The following is a 21,276-nucleotide window of genomic DNA, read 5'->3' on the forward strand; positions in this document are numbered from 1 at the left end:
ATGGTGTCAGAAGAGCAGGATGGGAAGATGATCTGGGTAAGTAATGGCCCGTGACTCAATTAAAATTCCATGCTGCGTAAGTTTGGGAGCCGAGATCTTTATTAGCTCATCGTGCGATTGTGTGCACACTCACGCCCTCTGACTCATCACATTTCCCCGTGCTGAACGTGCACTCTGTCTGCACTTTACTCCACGGCTCACCTGACCTGCCACACACACACACACACACACACACACACACACACACATGCTTATACTATTTCATTAAAGTGCCTTAGATTGCCTGCAAACATGCAGCAAGTGTGTTGACTGTGTTTACTGCAATAATGCAGTTTTCTAAATGATTTTCTCATACATCTTTTCTTTCAAGCACCAAATAGGATGTTTCTAAAGCTTTTCATGAGAAAATAGACTGATTATTACCTGAGCCAGTTGTTAACTTGAGATCCGGATCGGTACAATTCGATTTATGAACGAATCATTTAACCTAGTTCCTCATCTGATTCACAAAACAAGCTGAACGATTGGTTTATGAATCTATTTACAAGTTCAGCTCACTTACTTGATCCATTCGCACCGGTACTTCCCAGATCTATTCAGTCACGGCTGTAAAAACAGAGAATCTTCATGACTCATTTAGAAAGCAAACACAACAAACAACTAATTATTCCCTTTATTATTAAAGATTATTTTTGGAACACAAATGCATTAATGACTTAGATGATCTGTGAGTGAATCATGATACTGTCTGTGTTTTGACAATTGTATGGTAAATCTGATATTTCCTTCCTAGTGCTTTCATTCTGTAGAGAGTGTCTTTAAAGAAAGTAAAGAATATATATGTGACCCTGGACCACAAAACCAGTCATAAGGTTAAATTTTACAAAACTGAGATGTATACATCACATGAAAGCTCAATAAATAAGTTTTCTATTGATGTATGGTTTGTTAGGATAGGACAATATTTGGCCGAGATACATCTATTTGAAAATCTGGAATCTGAGGGTGCAAAAAAGTCAAAATACTGAGAAAATCACCTTTAATGTTCTCCAAATTAAGTTCTTAACAATGCATATTACTAATCAAAAATTACATTTTGATATATTTATAGTATGAATTTTACAAAAAATCTTCATGGAACATGATCTTTACTTAATTTCCTAATGATTTTTTGCATAAAAAAAAAAATCAATAATTTTGACCCATACTATGTATTTTTGGCTATTGCTACAAATATACCCCAGCGACTTAAGACTGGTTTTGTGGTCCAGGGTCACATATATTTTTTTGTAAGTGACATATTCTACCCAAAAAGTCTTCATACAGTGGACCACCAGTAAAATTGATAAAAATTTGGGACCAAAAATTTGATTTGACACTTTGACCTGACCACGATTTGTTACATACCTTTCTATCAAAGTTATCTGATATTATGAAAATGAATTTGTATGAGTTTGTATGAATTTGTCAGCAATTTATTTATTTTGGACCCAGTGGATGGATTAAATATTTGGGCAGCTGTATTTACCTTAACTACTGTTTAAAAATTATTACTATATTTATTGCTTAAAATGAAACCAAAATAGGTTGGAAATCCCAAAATCAGACACTTAATTACTAGAGGCCTCAGTAATAATCAAAAGGTGAACAATAATTCATAAGCAATTTAATGTTAAATTTTTGTTATTTAATTGACTGTTTACTGCGGTAATGCAGTTTTTTTAATGACTTTTTCATATAGTTCTTTTGTCAAGCACCAAAAAGGATGTTTCTAACGCTGTACATTAACTTTGTCTAAGTCATTATTACCTGAGCGAGTTGTTAACTTGAGATCTGGATGGGTACGATTCGATTTATGAATGAATCATTCTTTTGACCTAGTTCCTCATCTGAACGATTGGTTTATGAATCTATTTGCAAGTTCAGCTCACTTACTTGATCCATTCGCAGCGGTTCTTCTCAGATCTATTCAGTCACGGCTGTAAAAACAGAGAATCTTACATGACTCATTTAGAAAGCAAACACAAAACCAACAACTAATTATTCCCTTTATTATTAAAGATTATTTTTGTAACACTAATGAATTAATGACTTAGATGATTTGTGAGTGAATCATGATACTGTCAATGTTTTGACGCCTGTATGGTAAATCTGATATTTCCTTCCTTGTGCTTTCATTCTGTAGAGAGTGTCTTTAAAAGAAAGTAAAGAATAGATTCCTAGTCGCTTACCTTCACATCGTGTGTGCATATATATATATATATATATATATATATATATATATATGTGACCCTGGACCACAAAACCAGTCTTAAGTCGCTGGGGTATATTTGTAGCAATAGCCAAAAATACATTGGATGGGTCAAAATTATAGATTTTTCTTTTATGCCAAAAATCATTAGGAAATTAAGTAAAGATCATGTTCCATGAAGATTTTTTGTAAAATTCCTACTGTAAACATATCAAAATGTAATTTTTGATTAGTAATACGCATTGTTAAGAACTTAATTTGGACAACTTTAAAGGTGATTTTCTCAGTATTTTGATTTTTTGCACCCTCAGATTCCAGATTTTCAAATAGATGTATCTCGGCCAAATATTGTCCTATCCTAACAAACCATACATCAATAGAAAGCTTATTTATTGAGCTTTCATATGATGTATACATCTCAGTTTTGTCAAATTTAACCTTATGACTGGTTTTGTGGTCCAGGGTCATATATATATATATATATATATATATATATATTATTCAAACACCAGATATAATTTTAGATATTTTTTATTAGTGGGTGCAGAACACTATGGTTTATTTTTGTAAGTGAGGATAGCAAAATATGTAAACCGTTAGATATTATATCCAAAAAGTCTTCATACAGTGGACCACCAGTAAAATTGATAAAAATTTGGGACCAAAAATTTGATTTGACACTTTGACCTGACCTTGATTTGTTACATACCTTTCTATCAAAGTTATCTGACATTATCGAGATGAATTTGTACGAATTTGTTTTATTTATTTATTTATTTTGGACCCAGTGGTTAAATTAAATATTTGGGCAGTTTTATTTTATAAACTACTGTTAAAAACATTACTATATTTATTGCTTAAAATGAATTCAAAATAGGTTGGAAATGAAAAATCAGACACTTAATTACTAGAGGCATCAGTAATAATCAAAAGGTGAACAATAATTAATAAGCAATTTAATAATAAATGTTTATTATTTATTGGCTGTGTTTACTGCAATAATGCATTTTTTAAATGATTTTCTCGTACAGCTCTTCTGTCAAGCATCAAAAAGGGTGTTTCTAAAGCTGTACATTAGCTTTGCATGAGGAAAAGACTGATTTAAGTCATAATTACCTGAGTGAGTTATTAACTTGAGATTCGATTCGATTTATGAACAAATCATTCTTTTGACCTAGTTCCTCATCTGATTCAGAAAACAAGCTGAACGATTCATTTATGAATCTAAGTTCAGCTTACTCACTTGATGATCTATTCGCAGTGGTTCTTTTGTAAGAACAGAGAATCTTACATGACTCATTTAGAAAGCAAACACAAAACCAACAACTAATTATTCCCTTTATTATTAAAGGTTATTTTTGTAACACTAATGGATCAATGACTTGGATGATTTGTGAGTGAATCATGATACTGTCAATGTTTTGACGCCTGTATGGTAAATCTGATATTTCCTTCCTTGTGCTTTCATTCTGTAGGGAGTGCCTTTAAAAGAAAGTAAAGAATAGATTCCTAGTTTATTACCTTCATATTGTGTGTGTGTTATATATAATTTTTTTACTAGTGGGTGCAGGACAGTTTATTTTGGTAAGTGAGGATAGCAAAATTCACATTATTAGTGTTTTTACTGTATTTTTCATCAAATAGAATCTTCTTTTAAAAAACATAAAAAAAATCTTGCCAAGAAATTTTGAAGGTTCACTAATGTTATTTCCTAGTGAACATTAAAGGGGTAGTTCACTCAAAAATGAAAATTCAGTCATTAATTACTCACCCTCATGTCGTTCCAAACCCGTAAGATCTTCGTTCATCTTCAGAACACAAATTAAAATATTTTGGATGAAATCTGAGAACTTTCTGACTCTGTATAGACAGCAACACAACTACCACATTCAAGGCCCAGAAAGGTTGTAAGGACATTGTTAAAATAGTTCATGTGACATCAGTGGTTCCACCGTAATTTTACGAAGCTACGAGAATACTTTTTGTGTGCAAAGAAAACTAAAAATAGCGACTTTTTCAACAGTTCTTCTTCCCTGCTTCTTTATATTAAATGTATATCTACTTTATAAATGAGGACAGCGCCCATTTTGTCCTCATATTTCTCATTTTCATGTTTTCAAGCAGCTCAGGGGTGTGAAAACATGATGAGGTGTGAAGCGGATGTGTTTAACTCGAAAATGAGCTTAGGTGGATGAATGATACACCCAGGATCATACACTAATGAGCATAGTAGCACCCAGAGCTCATGTGACCATGTAAAACAGGCCATTGAATTACAAAGGAATATTCATGGTACACTGTACTTTCTCTCTGTCTATAGGAGATAAAGATGGCAGTAAAGTGACAACAGTGGCTGCGACCCCCGGTCAGGGTCCCGACCGACCTCAGGAGGTCAGCTACACAGACACAAAGGTCATCGGGAATGGCTCGTTCGGGGTCGTATATCAAGCGAAGCTTTGTGACACCGGTGAGCTGGTGGCCATAAAGAAGGTGCTGCAGGATAAAAGGTTTAAGGTGAGAATTTGTTTATCGGTGGTTTTGTGTTAGGGATGCACCGAAATGAAAATTCTTGGCCGAAGCCGAACAAAACTACACACTGGGCCAAAGGCTGAAGGCAGATTACCGAACACGTTTTTTTTTTTTCGCGTTTTCCCCATGTATTTTGCTCATTTTTTTCACCGTTGCATAAATTAAATAGCCAATATTTGCTTTTTTTTACAGTTTTGTCTTGCTTACAAAACAACAATTTAAAAATATTTATTTAACACTGAACATTTTTAACATTCTAGTAGACATTATAGCCTACCAACAAAGCACAATATACAAAGTTAGTAAAATAACATTCTTTGGCCATTTTTAAGACCTCCTTCTTGAATCAGGCATGTGTTTTTAATGTACAAATAAATGCAGCCTTGCTAAGCAAAGGAGAATGTAATAATACATGTATTGTGTTACTTTTTTATTTTATTTTAAAGGGGTCATCGGCTGCAAAACTCACTTTTACATGTTGTTTGAACATTAATGTGTGTTGGCAGTTTGTGTACAAAACCACCCTACAATGATAAAAATCCACCCAGTGGTATTTTTTTTATCTTTAAAAGTAATATCCCCTTTTTAAAATCAGGTCATTTTCAGCTTCTTGTCGATGTGATGACACACAGACAGAGGCCACTCCCACGATACTTAATTGACATAAGCCCTCACTGAGCTGAAACAGTCCGACTCCGATCGCCATAGTGTCGACTCAGGTGCAGTGGAAGACAAGAATGTCTCAGATTGAGCAGTTGAGGTGTTCTGTTGTTGGATGTAATAATGAACATAGCAGTAGTCATTTACTCCCGACATCTGAGCCACTGAAGACACAGAGGATTAACGTTACTTTCGTTTTTGAAAGGAAAGCGCCGATCCCGATCTACATATGCGTATGTTCACCCACAGCAGAAGTGAGTATAAGGGTTTTTTATGCAATGTGCTTGTTGGCTAGTTTCGCCGATAAACGCGGATAAATGCGGCTAAAGTAAACATTACGACTCATAATCCCACAGCAGGGGCGGGGCGAGCAGAGCTCATTTGCATTTAAAGGACTATGCAATAAAATGAGTTGATATTTTACAGAGCTGATTTTGACAAGGTATAAGGGTGTTTTTTTACAGTACTATTGAGAATTTTTAGCCAAAGTATATTAAAGACTTCTCATTAAGACCCTAAAGAATTATATGAACTTGTGGAAAATGGGCATCCGATGACCCCTTTAAAGAACAACAGTAAAATTACAGTACTGACATTTATGAATGTTGACTTTTATTTTGGCGGAAACCCGCAAGAAGACCTCAGTACTACTTTTTGCTGAAGCAGATTTATGAATGATTCTCTTCATTTCAGTGAAGATTTCCCCTACGCTTTGGACTTTGAACCCTGGCTAAGGAGCTCATTCAGCGCTGTCCGAATAAATACAATTCATGCGTATATTAGACAAAATAACGTTCTGTAGTTTATTCACCGATGGTTTAAGGCCATTTCGCGATTTCAGTCATCATACAGTAACCAGCAACAACCAGCCCTTTCTCTTCTCATCGAAGACATGCAATGCGAAACTAAACAGTCTTTCGTTGTCGGTGCTTGTAGTGATTTTTGCGTCTTTCTCTGACAGTTTTGAATGCTTCCACACTGCCGTCATGTTTGCTGCATTAGTGCGCACCTCTATTTGATCGTGTCATTGTTCTGTATAATTTATTCTGCCTTTTCGCTTATTTCGGTTGCCGAACATTCGGTGCATCCCTATTTTGTGTATACCCAGGTAGCATTATATTGATGTCATTTCTCATGATTCTTCCTCCTTTCTCTGCCTATGATTTTTTTGTCTCAGAATCGAGAGTTGCAGATCATGAGGAAGTTGGACCACTGTAACATTGTCCGTCTGCGCTATTTCTTCTACTCTAGTGGAGATAAAGTGAGTGCCACTTTTCTTTCCTGTTTTTTTTTTTCTCTGAGCAGCATCATGTGCCCTATAGACCAGAAACATGCAGTCCAGCAGTTTCCAGCAAATGCTCTGGGTCATGGGATATGTATTCTTGTGGTGCAACCTGAAGTGAATAGCAGTCTGATGTCTAACTTTTTAATGAGCTGTGCTTACGAGGGACTGCAGCAGAGCCCTGCAGGTAGTTTGGCTCTTGCACAAGTTACACTCTGGACACCAGCAAACTCATACTTAAAAACACTTGACTGGAAGGTCATACTCTATTTGGTGTCTTTTCTATAAATAACAGATATAAGAATGTTTATTTTACATAATGAATTAAACCTCTTTTGGATGATTTTCATTGCTATATTACATTAAATTTTTTTTTTAATGTTATTTTATGATACTGTGATTTTTTTATAGTAAGTATTTGTGAGAAAATGTCCACAAAATGGCACAATAAACAAATCAATAAATAATAAATCAATCTTAATGATGCTGTAGTTGTCACACTTTACCAATTCTCACTATTAAGTAACTATTAATTAATATTATTATTATTATTATTATTTATTATTATTATTATATATTATTAATTAATAATAAATATAATGATGTTTTATATATATTTTTATATTTTTTATAAAGTTTTTTGTTTATGTATATATTTTTTAAAAAGTAAGATATCTTAACCAAAAAACTGAATCACGAACAAAAACTACATCATGAACAAATTTATGCATATAATGTAATTTTTTAAAATATTTTTTAAATATTTAATTTTGTAAAAAATATTTGTATTAATATATATTTAATATTTTTCATTAAAAAGTACAAAACTAAATAAATAAATAAATCCTAATGGTGCTATAATTGTTTATGTAAACTATAAACATTTTTTGTGAGATTCTCCATTACATCATGAATGAATTTATGCATATAATTAGACTTTTTTAAAAATATATTCTTGTATATTTTTTATAAAGTTTTAAAAAAATATTTTTGTTTATTTTTAGAAATATACATATTTATATTTTTCATTAAAAAGTAAGATATCTTAACCAAAACGCTGAATGAATAAGTACGTAAATGAATCAATACTAATAGTGCTATAATTGTTTATGCAAAATATAAAAAAATTGTTTGCGAGATCCTCCTGTATGAATGAATTTATGCATATAATGTCATTTTTTAAATATTTTTTTATATTTTTGTATACTTTTATGAAGTTTACAAAAAATGTATTGTGTGTATATATATATATTTATTAAAAAGTAAAATACTAAAAAAAAAAAACTGAATGAATGAATAAATAAATACTAATGTGCCATAATTGTTTATGCAGAAAATAAACAGTTTTTACTTTCTTCTTTTCTTTTTTTTTTTCTCCAGTACATCATGAATGAATTTATGCATAAAATGACATTTTAAAACTATATTTTTTTAATATTTTTTTATTTTTGCAAATATTTTTGTGTATTTTTATCAATATACATATTTATATTTTTCATTGAAAAGTAAGATATCTTAGACAAAAAACTGAATGAATAAATCAATACTAATGGTGCTATAATTGTTTGTGCAAAATATAAACAGTTTTTTTTTTTGGTGAGATTCTCCAGCACATCATAAACAAATTGAATCAAATATACTTTCCTGTCCCCGAAGGGAACACTCACAAAACGTTTTCATTTTTCTTCAAATCATTACATAGATAGATCTATTAATAATATGCACAAGCATACAGTACATACACTAGAAGACATCTGCCATCCAAACAGGGTGGTATTTTTGTTGTGATTTACAGCTCTGACTGCTCATACCCTCCAGCGCTGACCTGTGGATGGGATCTCTGGTAATCCTTTGATAGCCCCGGGGGCGAAACCTGTCACAGCAGTGGCCTGTGACAGCTCAGTAGGAAACTTTTGATTGATGGGAAGATAAACTGTTAGACCAGCCCTATTTTTACTGTATGACAAGCTCTGGCTCCTGTGCAGCCAGCCAAAGGAGCAATGTGTGTGTGTAGACAGTTCACCGAGTTCAGGTCTAGGGGAGTTCAGACTTCACTTTTAATGGATAATCTGCACACAGATCACACAAATAGGATCGGAGTCTTGTCAGGATCCTATAACGAGAATGCTATAGCATTACATAGCTGAGAGTAGGTTTTTTACAGAGTAAAGTTTTAACTTTACAAGCAGCAGACATCCAAAATCAACCACTTCTTTCTTTTTCAGAAAGAAGAACACAGTTCCACAGTGTAACCTAACTCTAACCACGTTCATACATGCATAGTTCATGTCAAAGGTAGTCCACTTCAACCAAGAGGGACACATTCATATATAAATATAGATTGCAGCTCATACTTTGGCTGTGGTTTGGAAAATGATTGCTTGTGAAACCTGAGAGAATTTTTCTGAGCAAAGAGGGTCTGTTTCATCCACATACTCTTTTGTTTTCCTTTACGTTTTGGATTGAGTGAATTCGATTGAAGTGTCACATCAGTCAGAAGAGCAATCAAGGACCTTTCCGTGACTAAAGCAGTGGTTAACAGTACAAATATTTATATTTCTCTGTGCTGGCTTGGGCCAGACGTTAAGATTTGCAATATTAGTCCCTCAGAAATATAATAAATACATATTTTAATATATATTTTATGTGTTTATATCTCTATAAATACACTAACTTTCAAAAGTTTGGGTAGCTAAGATGTTTAATAAGATGTTTTAAAAAAAGTCTCTTATATTCACCAAGACACACTAAAAAAGTAATATTATGAAATATGATTACAATTTAATAATTTTCTATTTTAATATTTGTTAAAATGTAATTATATATTTCTGTGATGCAAAGCTGAATTTTCAGCGTCATTACACTGTAAAAAAAAATATGGAGTCAACTTAAAATAATTAGTTACCCTGCTGCATTAAAATTTTAAGTTCAGTCAACTTGAAATGTTAAGTTGTACTAAGTGACAACTTAGATATTTGAGTTGACTTAACAAAAAAATTGGGCAAGTTACCCAGCTGCCTTAAAATTTTAAGTTGAATTAACTCAAATATCTAAAATGTTACTAACTTAACATTTCAAGTTGGCTAAACTTTTTTGAGTTGACTGAACTTAAAATTTTAAGGCAGCAGGGTAACAAATTATTTTAAGTGCACTCAACATTGTTTGTTGAGTAAACTTAAAATAATTTGTTACCCTGCTATGAGTTCATATGTACTAAGAGACAACTTAGATAATTTGAGTTGACGCAACAAAAAAATTATTGTTAAAAATTTAAGTTGAATCAACTCAAATATCTAAGTTGTCACTTAGTACAACTTAACATTTTAAGTTGATTAAACTTTTTTTTTTTGAGTGGACTGAACCTAAAATTATAAGTCAGCCAGGTAACAAATTATTTTAAGTTGACTCAACAAATAGTTTTTTACAGTGCACTCAAGGCTTCTGGAGTAGTTTATAAGATGACCAGATTTTTTTATTTCAACCACATAATCAATATATCACAAAAATTCAAATGCTTTTGTTTAACAGACATCTTTACTTATGTTGAACCCGAACCCAGGCCATCCTAACAGTGGAGCCATGTTAAGACTTGTTTATCCCTCTGCAAACCAATTCAGTTCACTAAATGTCAACCATCTAACCTAAAAATGCACGTACACACTGATGCACATACGAGAGGCTGCAGGGTGTAAGGTTACTCTTGAGTTATTCTTGCACACAACGGCAGGGCTTCTCTTTGTAACAAAGACAGAAAGGAAGACGCTGAGAAAGAGATCATGTGTGAGGGCTGCTTTGAAAGACATAAAAGAAAATAAACAGAAAGTAGGATGCTGTCAGTGAAGGCCAGTCGTGATGGATTGATTTGTCACTGTTGCCTGAAACATACTTTACACTGGTGTTTTAATTCAGGACAAACATATTGGCTTGAAACACTCAAGCCTGGGTCGTATGACCTTTCATTTCAACAACAAAAACACACAACTATTTGAGGTCAGTATATATTTATATCAGGGGCGTTTCCTTCTGAGGAGGCATGGGAGGCAGGATGAGAAAAAAAATTGTAGTACAAAAATACAACAATGCCAATATTACAAAATATAACATTAGAAAGTTTATAAATCACTTGGTTTTCTAAAGAAAACTGTTCAACAGTTTGTGTTTTAACAGACATTGAGTTTTAACAGACGTAATATGATTGGATATGACTTATGGTTATGTTTGACTGTGACTGGTTCATGCAATAAATCCCACCTCTTGTGTTCATACACGTTCTGTGTTCGTGAATCAGTCTGATCGAACAATATAATTGCATTAATTAGAAGACTAATTTAAAAAAGTAAACAACTCACACATTTAGATATTACGACGTTGATTTAGTGCCACGTTAAAAAATAAAAAATCTAAAATTATGAGATTAAAGTTGTAATATTTTGAGAGTCAAGTTGAAGTATTTAGAAAAAAATGTTGAAATGTTTCGGGAATAAAGTCGAAATGTTTCGAGAATAAAGTCGAAATGTTTCGGGAATAAAGACGAAATCTTTCGTGAATAAAGTAGAAATGTTTCGAGAATAAAGTGTAAATGTTTTGTGAATAAAGTAGAAATGTTTTGAGAATAAAGTGTAAATGTTTCGAGAATAAAGTGTAAATGTTTCGGGAATAAAGTCGAAATGTTTCGAGAATAAAGCCGAAATGTTTCGGGAATAAAGATGAAATTTTTCGTGAATAAAGTGGAAATGTTTCGGGAATAAAGACGTAATGTTTCGAGAATAAAGTCGAAATGTTTCGAGAATAAAGTCGAAATGTTTCGGGAATAAAGACGAAATTTTTCGTGAATAAAGTAGAAATGTTTCGAGAATAAAGTGTAAATGTTTCGTGAATAAAGTAGAAATGTGTCGAGAATAAAGTGTAAATGTTTCGTGAATAAAGTAGAAATGTTTCGAGAATAAAGTGTAAATGTTTCAGGGATAAAGTCGTAATGTTTCGAGAATAAAGCCGAAATGTTTCGGGAATAAAGACGAAATTTTTCGTGAATAAAGTAGAAATGTTTCGAGAATAAAGTGGAAATGTTTCGGGAATAAAGACGAAATTTTTCGTGAATAAAGTAGAAATGTTTCGAGAATAAAGTGTAAATGTTTCGTGAATAAAGTAGAAATGTTTCGAGAATAAAGTGTAAATGTTTCGAGAATAAAGTGTAAATGTTTCGTGAATAAAGTAGAAATGTTTCGAGAATAAAGTGTAAATGTTTCGAGAATAAAGTGTAAATGTTTCGTGAATAAAGTAGAAATGTTTCGAGAATAAAGTGTAAATGTTTCAGGGATAAAGTCGTAATGTTTCGAGAATAAAGCCGAAATGTTTCGGGAATAAAGACGAAATTTTTCGTGAATAAAGTAGAAATGTTTCGAGAATAAAGTGGAAATGTTTCGGGAATAAAGACGAAATTTTTCGTGAATAAAGTAGAAATGTTTCGAGAATAAAGTGTAAATGTTTCGAGAATAAAGTGTAAATGTTTCGGGAATAAAGTCGAAATTTTTCGGGAATAAAGTCGAAATGTTTCGGGAATAAAGTCATAATGTTTCGAGAATAAAGCCGAAATGTTTCGGGAATAAAGACGAAATTTTTCGTGAATAAAGTAGAAATGTTTCAAGAATAAAGTCGAAATGTTTCGGGAATAAAGTCAAAATGTTTCGGGAATAAAGTCGAAATTTTTCGGGAATAAAGACGAAATTTTTCGTGAATAAAGTAGAAATGTTTCAAGAATAAAGTAGAAATGTTTCGAGAATAAAGTGTAAATGTTTCGGGAATAAAGTAGAAATGTTTCGAGAATAAAGTGTAAATGTTTCGAGAAAAAAGTGTAAATGTTTCAGGAATAAAGTCATAATGTTTCGAGAATAAAGCCGAAATGTTTCGGGAATAAAGACGAAATTTTTCGTGAATAAAGTAGAAATGTTTCAAGAATAAAGTCGAAATGTTTCGGGAATAAAGTCAAAATGTTTCGGGAATAAAGTCGAAATTTTTCGGGAATAAAGACGAAATTTTTCGTGAATAAAGTAGAAATGTTTCAAGAATAAAGTAGAAATGTTTCAAGAATAAAGTAGAAATGTTTCGAGAATAAAGTCAAAATGTTTCGGGAATAAAGTCGAAATTTTTCGTGAATAAAGTAGAAATGTTTCGTGAATAAAGTAGAAATGTTTCGAGAATAAAGTGTAAATGTTTCGGGAATAAAGTCGAAATTTTTCGGGAATAAAGTCGAAATGTTTCGGGAATAAAGTCGAAATGTTTCGGGAATAAAGTCATAATGTTTCGGGAATAAAGTCAAAATGTTTCGGGAATAAAGTCGAAATTTTTCGTGAATAAAGTAGAAATGTTTCGTGAATAAAGTAGAAATGTTTCGTGAATAAAGTGTAAATGTTTCGTGAATAAAGTCAAAATGTTTCGGGAATAAAGTCGAAATTTTTCGGGAATAAAGTCGAAATGTTTCGGGAATAAAGTCATAATGTTTCGAGAATAAAGCCGAAATGTTTCGGGAATAAAGACGAAATTTTTCGTGAATAAAGTAGAAATGTTTCAAGAATAAAGTCGAAATGTTTCGGGAATAAAGTCAAAATGTTTCGGGAATAAAGTCGAAATTTTTCGGGAATAAAGACGAAATTTTTCGTGAATAAAGTAGAAATGTTTCAAGAATAAAGTAGAAATGTTTCGAGAATAAAGTGTAAATGTTTCGGGAATAAAGTCAAAATGTTTCGGGAATAAAGTCGAAATTTTTCGTGAATAAAGTAGAAATGTTTCGTGAATAAAGTAGAAATGTTTCGAGAATAAAGTGTAAATGTTTCGGGAATAAAGTGTAAATGTTTCAGGAATAAAGTCGTAATGTTTCGAGAATAAAGCCGAAATGTTTCGGGAATAAAGACGAAATTTTTCGTGAATAAAGTAGAAATGTTTCGAGAATAAAGTGTAAATGTTTCAGGAATAAAGTCGTAATGTTTCGAGAATAAAGTCGTAATGTTTCGAGAATAAAGTAGAAATGTTTCGAGAATAAAGTAGAAATGTTTCGAGAATAAAGTCGTAATGTTTCGAGAATAAAGTCGTAATGTTTCGAGAATAAAGTCTCAATGTTTCGAGAATAAAGTCACAATGATTCTAGAAATTAATTCATAGATAAATTTTAAAAATTAACAACTTTTTATTGTTGCATCAAAATAAGACTTAAAATGATCTGTGGGAGTTTTTAGGGAGTAATTAGCTTTAAAGTAAATCTCCATGTCTGTGACCAATATTTACAGATCTTTGATGACTGATGATCTGACAAATTAAAAAATAGTTAGAGTTAACTATTAAAAAGAATAGCTGAATATAAGTACACAAATTAAATATATTGTTTAAATTGTATTGTTACTGTCTTGAGTTATTATTTAGGAATAAATGTAAAATGCTTGATGAGATTTATACTTGCCTATTAATAGAATATTGATTACATTGTTAATGTAAATATATTAAATAGAATTGTTGTTTTCTTGTGTAAGTAATGTTTATTTAACCAATAATTTGATTTATAAAAACCCCACAACACATTACTTTAAAATGTAAAAAATAATACTATATATAAATGCTATTTTTTTTACTTTATATCACAGTTTCACACAAATTAAGCCGCCATCACCGATTAATTATAATAAGAAATGTTTCTTCAACAGAAAATCAGCATTTTAGAATGATTTCTGAAGGATTGCATGACACTGAAGACTGGAGTAATGATGCTGAAAATTCAGCTTTTTATCACAGAAATAAATTACATTTCAAAACATATCAAAATAGAAAACAGTTATTTGAATTTGTAATAATATTTTGCAATATCCCTGTTTTTACTGTATTTTTACTGGATATATACTGTATGAAATTTGAGAGGCCTATTTATTTGTCTTCACAATTATATGGTTAGTGTTTTTGCATTTAGTCCCACTAGTTAAGAAACACTATGTAAGTATAAGTATTGCTGCAATCTAATGGAAAGTCTAATGCCCTCTTGAGTAATGACATATGTTGGCACCCCATAGGACAGAAACACATGTTAACGTGATGATTTAGCATGTGTAGAGTATGTTTATGTCTTGTGAAGCTGGTGTCTTTGGCCGTCTCATTGACAGACAGCGAGAGCAGGGCTGTCCTCACCGGTTTAACCCTCCATTCCAGCACGGTGACATACTGTCTGACCATTGCGACTTCGTCCCGACGGCTCCCCTGGTGGCACAGAAACAGGATCAGTTCAGTTATGTAACCCTGTCCAGACCGAACTCTCACCCGTTTACATACCCATGGTGCGGTTGAATCAAAGTTCATGGATATTAGCTATCACGTCACCTTATAGTCAAGAACAGAAGCGCAATCTAGACACAGTAGTATGCATTTGTTTTACTGTGAATGTCTGTGTGAGTAATTGTATAAAAATATAAAATTAATTTAAATTTTTTTATGGATGTTTATGTGACCCTGGACCACAAAACCGCTCATAAGTCAAATTATTTTTATTATTTGCTAGTGTACAATATTTGGCTGAGATTCGAAAAATTTGGAATCTGAGGGTTGAAAAAAAATCTAAATATTGACAAAATCACTTTTAAAGTTTTCCAAATTAAGTTCTTGCAATGCATATTACTAATCAAAAATTAAGTTTTGATATATTCATGGTAGGAAATTTACAACATATCTTCATGGAACATGATCTTTACTTCATATCGTAATGAATTTTGGCATAAAAGAAAAGTTGTAATTTTGACCTATACAATGTATTTTTGGATATTGCTTAAGACATGCTACGTCATTGTAGCATACTACCATTTAAAATGTTTATCCTTGCATATTTTGCACTGTTTCACAAACCTTTTAAAATATAGCAGGCATTATCTAGTATATACTGCACATTATACAATATACTTCTATTAGGGTTGTTTTTTTGTTGTGGATGTTACTATATGATGTATTTTAGCATGGTTGGAATGCTGTATTGACCAATCAATCTCTTAAAACGCTTGTCTTCATTCATTACCAATGTAGAAGCACCAGCATGGAGCCTTTATACTAATATTTGTCATTTAGCAGCCTCTTTTATCTCAGGATTTGTATGTGTGTGTGAACAGCCAATCACAGCACGTCTCGGAAAACATGCAGCCAATCACAGGACAATGGCAGGGCTGATGTCACTGTTACGAGGCAGGAGTTGGCTCAGTGCCTTTGGCAGGTTAATTTTCCAGCTACATTAAGGAGTTTATGTCTCTGGGGGGCAAAAGAGAGAGAGAAATAATGACTGTTCAAATAGTCTATGTGTGAGTCTCAGACCCCCTTTTGCCCTGGAAAGACCACCACTGAAATGTTCTTGTTATCCACATGTTCCAGTGAATAAAGGAATTAAATAAATATTTTGGTTTTAGGGGTAGATGATACTGTATGACCAGAATCAGTAGAGTAATATTACACTACAGTTCAAAAGTTTGTGGTCTGTACTTTTTTTTTTTTTTAGTTTTTGAAAGAACGTATGTTCACCAAAGCTGCATTTATTTGGTGAAAATACAGTAGAAACAGTAATATTGTGAAATATTATTACTTTAAAATCTAATATATTCTTGTGATGACATCAGTCTTAAAGGAGTAGTTCACTTTCAGAACAAAAATGTACAGATAATGTACTCACCCCCTTGTCATCCAAGATGTACATGTCTTTCTTTCTTCAGTCGTAAGGAAATAAGTTTTTTGAGGAAAACATTTCAGGATTTCTCTCCATATAATGGACTTCTATGGTGCCCCCGAGTTTGAACTTCCAAAATGCAGCTTCAAAGGGCTCTAAACCATCACAGCCAAGTAAAAAAGGGTCTTACCTAGCAAAACGAGCGGTTATTTTCTCTTTTAAAAATTACAATTTATATACTTTTTAACCTCAAATGCTCATCTTGTCTAGCTCCATGTGTACTCTGTGTAGAGATTAAAAAGTATATAAATTGTAAATGTTTTTGGAAAATAACCGATCGTTTCGCTATATAAGACCCTTCTTCCTCGGCTGGGATCATTTAGAGCCCTTTGAAGATGCATTTAAACTGCATTTTGGAAGTTCAAACTCGGGGGCACCATAGAAGTCCATTATATGGAGAAAAATCCTGAAATGTTTTTCTCAAAAAACATAATTTCTTATCGACAGAAGAAAGAAAGACATGAATATCTTGGATGACAAGGGAGTGAGTAAATCATCTGTACATTTTTGTTCTGAAAGTGAACTACTCAATTAAGTGACATATGATCCTTCAGAAATTGTGCTAATATGTTGATTTGCATAATAGCAAGTAAACACACGCCTGTGGCGTTACATCTATATTTATCTATATATATATATATATATATATATATATATATATATAATGCTTGTCCGCCCAGAAATCTATCATTAATTACTCACCCTCATGCCATTCCAAAAGAAGATGGGAACCTAAATAAGTTTTGGTTCCCATTGACTTACATTAAATTTTTTGTCACTACAGTGGAAGTCAGTGGGAACTAAAAGCTGTTTAGTTACCAACATTCTTTAAAATATGTTTTGTGTTCCGCAGAATAGTCATACAGGTTTGAACATGAGTCAATAAATGATGACTGAGTATAAATAAATGAGTTTTTATTTTTGGGTGGATTTTCTCTTTAAAGGGAACCATGGGTATTAACACTTGCATTGCTTAAAATAACATAAATTATGTATTTTACTGAAATGTGTAGTAGAAAAATTATGAAAAATTTACGTTATTTACAAAATCCACATTGTTTTATATATATTTTGGACTATGGGGGGCGCCATTATTATGATGTTAACTGGCGCTACCTATTGGTATTTTTATCGCAAGACCGCTCTGAATATAAAGTACTAATATGATGCCGCATTGTGTGGCTTTTGGTTGTAATTTTAGTCGAAGGGCAACAACAGAGACGATGTAAGTGTTAACTGCTTTCCGAGCAATAAGAAGAGGAGAAAAGAACGGGAAGATGCTTGTGAATGAATAAAACTTCCTAAAGACCCGCGTCTCTGTTCTCTCCACTTCAGCCATGATGCCTTTGAGGCTTTTAGTAGACCACAGCTACTGAAAGAGCTTACAAACGGCAGAGACAAGAAACGCCATCATATCATTATTTTATTGTGGTATTGTGGAGCTGTTGTGATAAAAATAGCAACAGGTAGCGCCAATTGATCACTGAGTGCAACCATTTGACATCATCAAAATAATTTATTCCAAAATAATTGTAAAACAACATTGATTTTTAAAATAACATAAATCTTTCATGGGGCTTCTACTACATATTTTAGTAAGAGACATAATTAATGGTATATTAAGCCATACAAGTCTAAATACTCAATGTTTTCTAGATATCAACCTGCTAAACTCACTTCCTTATAGGGCTGGGCGATTTGGCCTAAAATCGAAATCTCGATTAATTGAACATTTTAACCCGATTACGATTAATGAACGATTATTTTATTCATTAATAAAATTATATTTCATTATATTTAAATAACATTTATTTTTTTTGCCCTCATAGTTCACTGTCAAGTTTTGTACAGTAAATATGCGCACATATTACAAGTGAGAGATTTTTGAATGAAGGGTGCACACACTATCTACTATCTATGATTATTTATTGAACATCAGTGTTGAACAACAGAAATTAAAGCACACATTGCTTAAAACGAAAAGTCACATTTTTCTTAAATTAGTGAAAATAAATAACTTGCACTTTTGGAAACAAAATAAATTATTTATAAAATAATAATAAATATTAAAAGTAGAAAATAAGTATCTCTTCTAAATAAAATTACTCTTGTATATCCTGTAAATACTTTTTACTGTATAAATACTGCTTAAGCTCTCCATCGACATTTTGGAGAAATAACATAACGTAACGGAGCGGGGTCACCTGACTCCACACGCAGTAATGTTTTTAAAGGGAAAGTAATTGAAATAATTGACCTGGAAAAATTTGATCGATTATAGGTTCTGAATGTCGATTACGATTATTTTTCGATTAATCGCCCAGCCCTACTTCCTTATGTCCCTTACCCATCTCCTTCATGCCCACAGAAAGATGAGGTGTATCTGAATTTGGTGATGGACTACGTGCCTGAAAACGTATACCGAGTGGCCAGACACTACAGCAGAGCCAAGCAGAATCTGCCCATGGTCTATGTGAAGGTAACGTCCATCAATAGAATCTGACATTATTCACTATTTTGAAAACATGTGACTTTTTTCTTGCTAATTTAAGTTGGTTGGGTGCTGCTTGTGAACCACTGACCTTTTTGGTGAAATATTTTGTAGACCTCAGCTAGCAAATTCTGCTGTATTAAAGTCACTGTTTATGTGTGTATTCAGCTATACATGTACCAGCTGTTCCGCAGTTTGGCGTACATCCACTCGTATGGGATCTGCCATCGAGACATCAAGCCGCAGAACCTCCTGCTCGACCCGGAGACAGCTGTACTCAAACTCTGTGACTTTGGAAGGTGAGACTGGGAAATTAGGTGCTGTCATGCATATAACATCTGCTGGAAAATGAACAGCACTTGTTTATTTTGAGATCTTGACAAAAACAGCTGAAACATTGCCTGTAGTTCTGTATTGATGCTCATTATCTTAAAAACCTTTTGGTGATTGACCTTAAAGGGCTAGTTCACCCAAAAATGAAGACCTTCAATCATCTTCAGACCACAAATTAAGATATTTTTGATGAAATCCAAGAGCTTTCTGACCCTGCATAGAGGGCAATGCCCAGAAAAGGTTGTAAGGACATTGATAAAATAGTCCATGTGACATCTGTGGTTCAACCTTAATTTTATGAAGCAACAAAAATACTTTTTGTGCTCAAAGAAAACAAAAATAACAACTTTACATCATTTACAAAAGTACACTACCATTCAAAAGTTTAGGGTCAGTAAAAAAAAAAATACTTTTATTCTTTAAGGATGCATTAAATTGGTCAAAAGAAAAAAAACATTTCATTTTGATAATTGCTAGGATCAGAATGTCAGAATCCACTGCCCATTAAACGTATTTAGCTAGACTGTAATACTTTTACTCCTGTGTTTTATTCTGTTGATACTTTTAGGTTTATTTTTGAATAACTAAACCTGGCTCTCGCCATTAACATAGCCATAAAAGAATAGCATTAACAAAAAACAAACAAAAAAAGATCTAAAGTGACAGTAAAGACACAGTGCAAAAAAATTCTGTTTTATATAAAAGTTATGTATTACAGTTTCCACAAAATATAAAGCAGCACAGCTGTTTTCACCATTGGTAGTAATAAAAATAACTTATGTTATTAGCAATAATAACTTCATCTGGCAATTTTACAGCCACTAGACAACAAAAACCCATTACATTAATGTTACAAAGATTTTTTTTCAACATTGATAATCATAAGAAATATTTCTCAAGCAGCAGGTAATCGTATTAGAATGATTTCTGAAGGATCATGTAACACTGAAGACTGCAGTAATGATGCTGAAAATTCAGCTTTGCATCACAGCAATAAATTACAAGTTAAAAATATATTAAAATGGAAAACAGTTATTTTAAATTGTAATAATATTTGACATTTTTTCTGTTTTTGCTGTATTTTTTATGAAATACATGCAGTCTTAATGAGCTTAAAAGTCTTCTTTCAAAAACATTACATAAATCGTACAAACCTCAAGCTTATGAACAGGTGTGTACATTTGTGTTTCTTTACAAATTTATAGTTTGGAGTAAATAATGAAGAAATAGCATGCAACAAGTGTCCATCATATATAGAATGTCAACTCAAAAGTCACTTTATGAAGCTGGTTGAGGAAATAATGCCATTGTTGTGATGGCGTGTGAATGGCAGCAATATAAAACACAGAAAGACATTACTCGTGTGATGTGGTACCTTTACTGGAAAACTTCATTTGGCAATTTCACAGCAGCTAAACAAGTCGTGTGTGAAAGTGACTATTTCACGGATCAAATCCCATCATCTGACACATTTAGCTTTGAGCGTTCTGATCTAAATCTGTGACTGACTTTATTTGATTAAACTGCTTTAAACTTAAAGTTTTGTTCCTTCATAGTTAACAAACATTTGGCTGTAGTTAGTGGCTATTTGGCAATAATGATGATGATGATTATTGTTCTTGTGATGATAATGTGTCCAATGATGATGGCTGTTTTGATGTGGACGCGTGTTGGTGTCATTTCTGGTTATGTCTAATTCTCTCTGTCTGTGTCTTGCGTTTGGTCTGTCTCTTTCTGTCTCCTGCAGTGCTAAGCAGCTGGTGCGTGGTGAGCCTAATGTTTCCTACATCTGCTCGCGCTACTACAGAGCCCCCGAGCTCATTTTCGGAGCCACGGACTACACTTCCAGCATAGGTAATCTAATGCTCTTTTTATAGTGTATAACAAAAAATACTCCTCTTATAGTGTATAACAAAGTGGATATTTCATCTGCCTTAACTCTAGTCTTTTAGTGAGACCTGCTAATGAAATGTGACCCTGGATCACAAAACCAG

General features: G+C 32.7%; 1 protein-coding gene across 1 annotated transcript in view; it reads left to right on the plus strand.

The window, feature by feature from the left end:
• LOC141336833 (glycogen synthase kinase-3 beta-like) overlaps window positions 1-21,276 on the plus strand; it is a 28,208-nt gene continuing 6,932 nt past the window's right edge. The window contains exons 1-7 of the mRNA XM_073842562.1: window positions 1-36; window positions 3,727-3,745; window positions 4,572-4,765; window positions 6,618-6,701; window positions 18,827-18,937; window positions 19,118-19,248; window positions 21,030-21,136. Coding sequence (XP_073698663.1) covers window positions 1-36; window positions 3,727-3,745; window positions 4,572-4,765; window positions 6,618-6,701; window positions 18,827-18,937; window positions 19,118-19,248; window positions 21,030-21,136 — 682 coding nt within the window. The remainder of the gene's footprint in view (window positions 37-3,726; window positions 3,746-4,571; window positions 4,766-6,617; window positions 6,702-18,826; window positions 18,938-19,117; window positions 19,249-21,029; window positions 21,137-21,276) is intronic.

This window comes from Garra rufa, chromosome 6 (assembly GCF_049309525.1).
Source record: "Garra rufa chromosome 6, GarRuf1.0, whole genome shotgun sequence".
Lineage (NCBI taxonomy): Eukaryota > Metazoa > Chordata > Actinopteri > Cypriniformes > Cyprinidae > Garra > Garra rufa.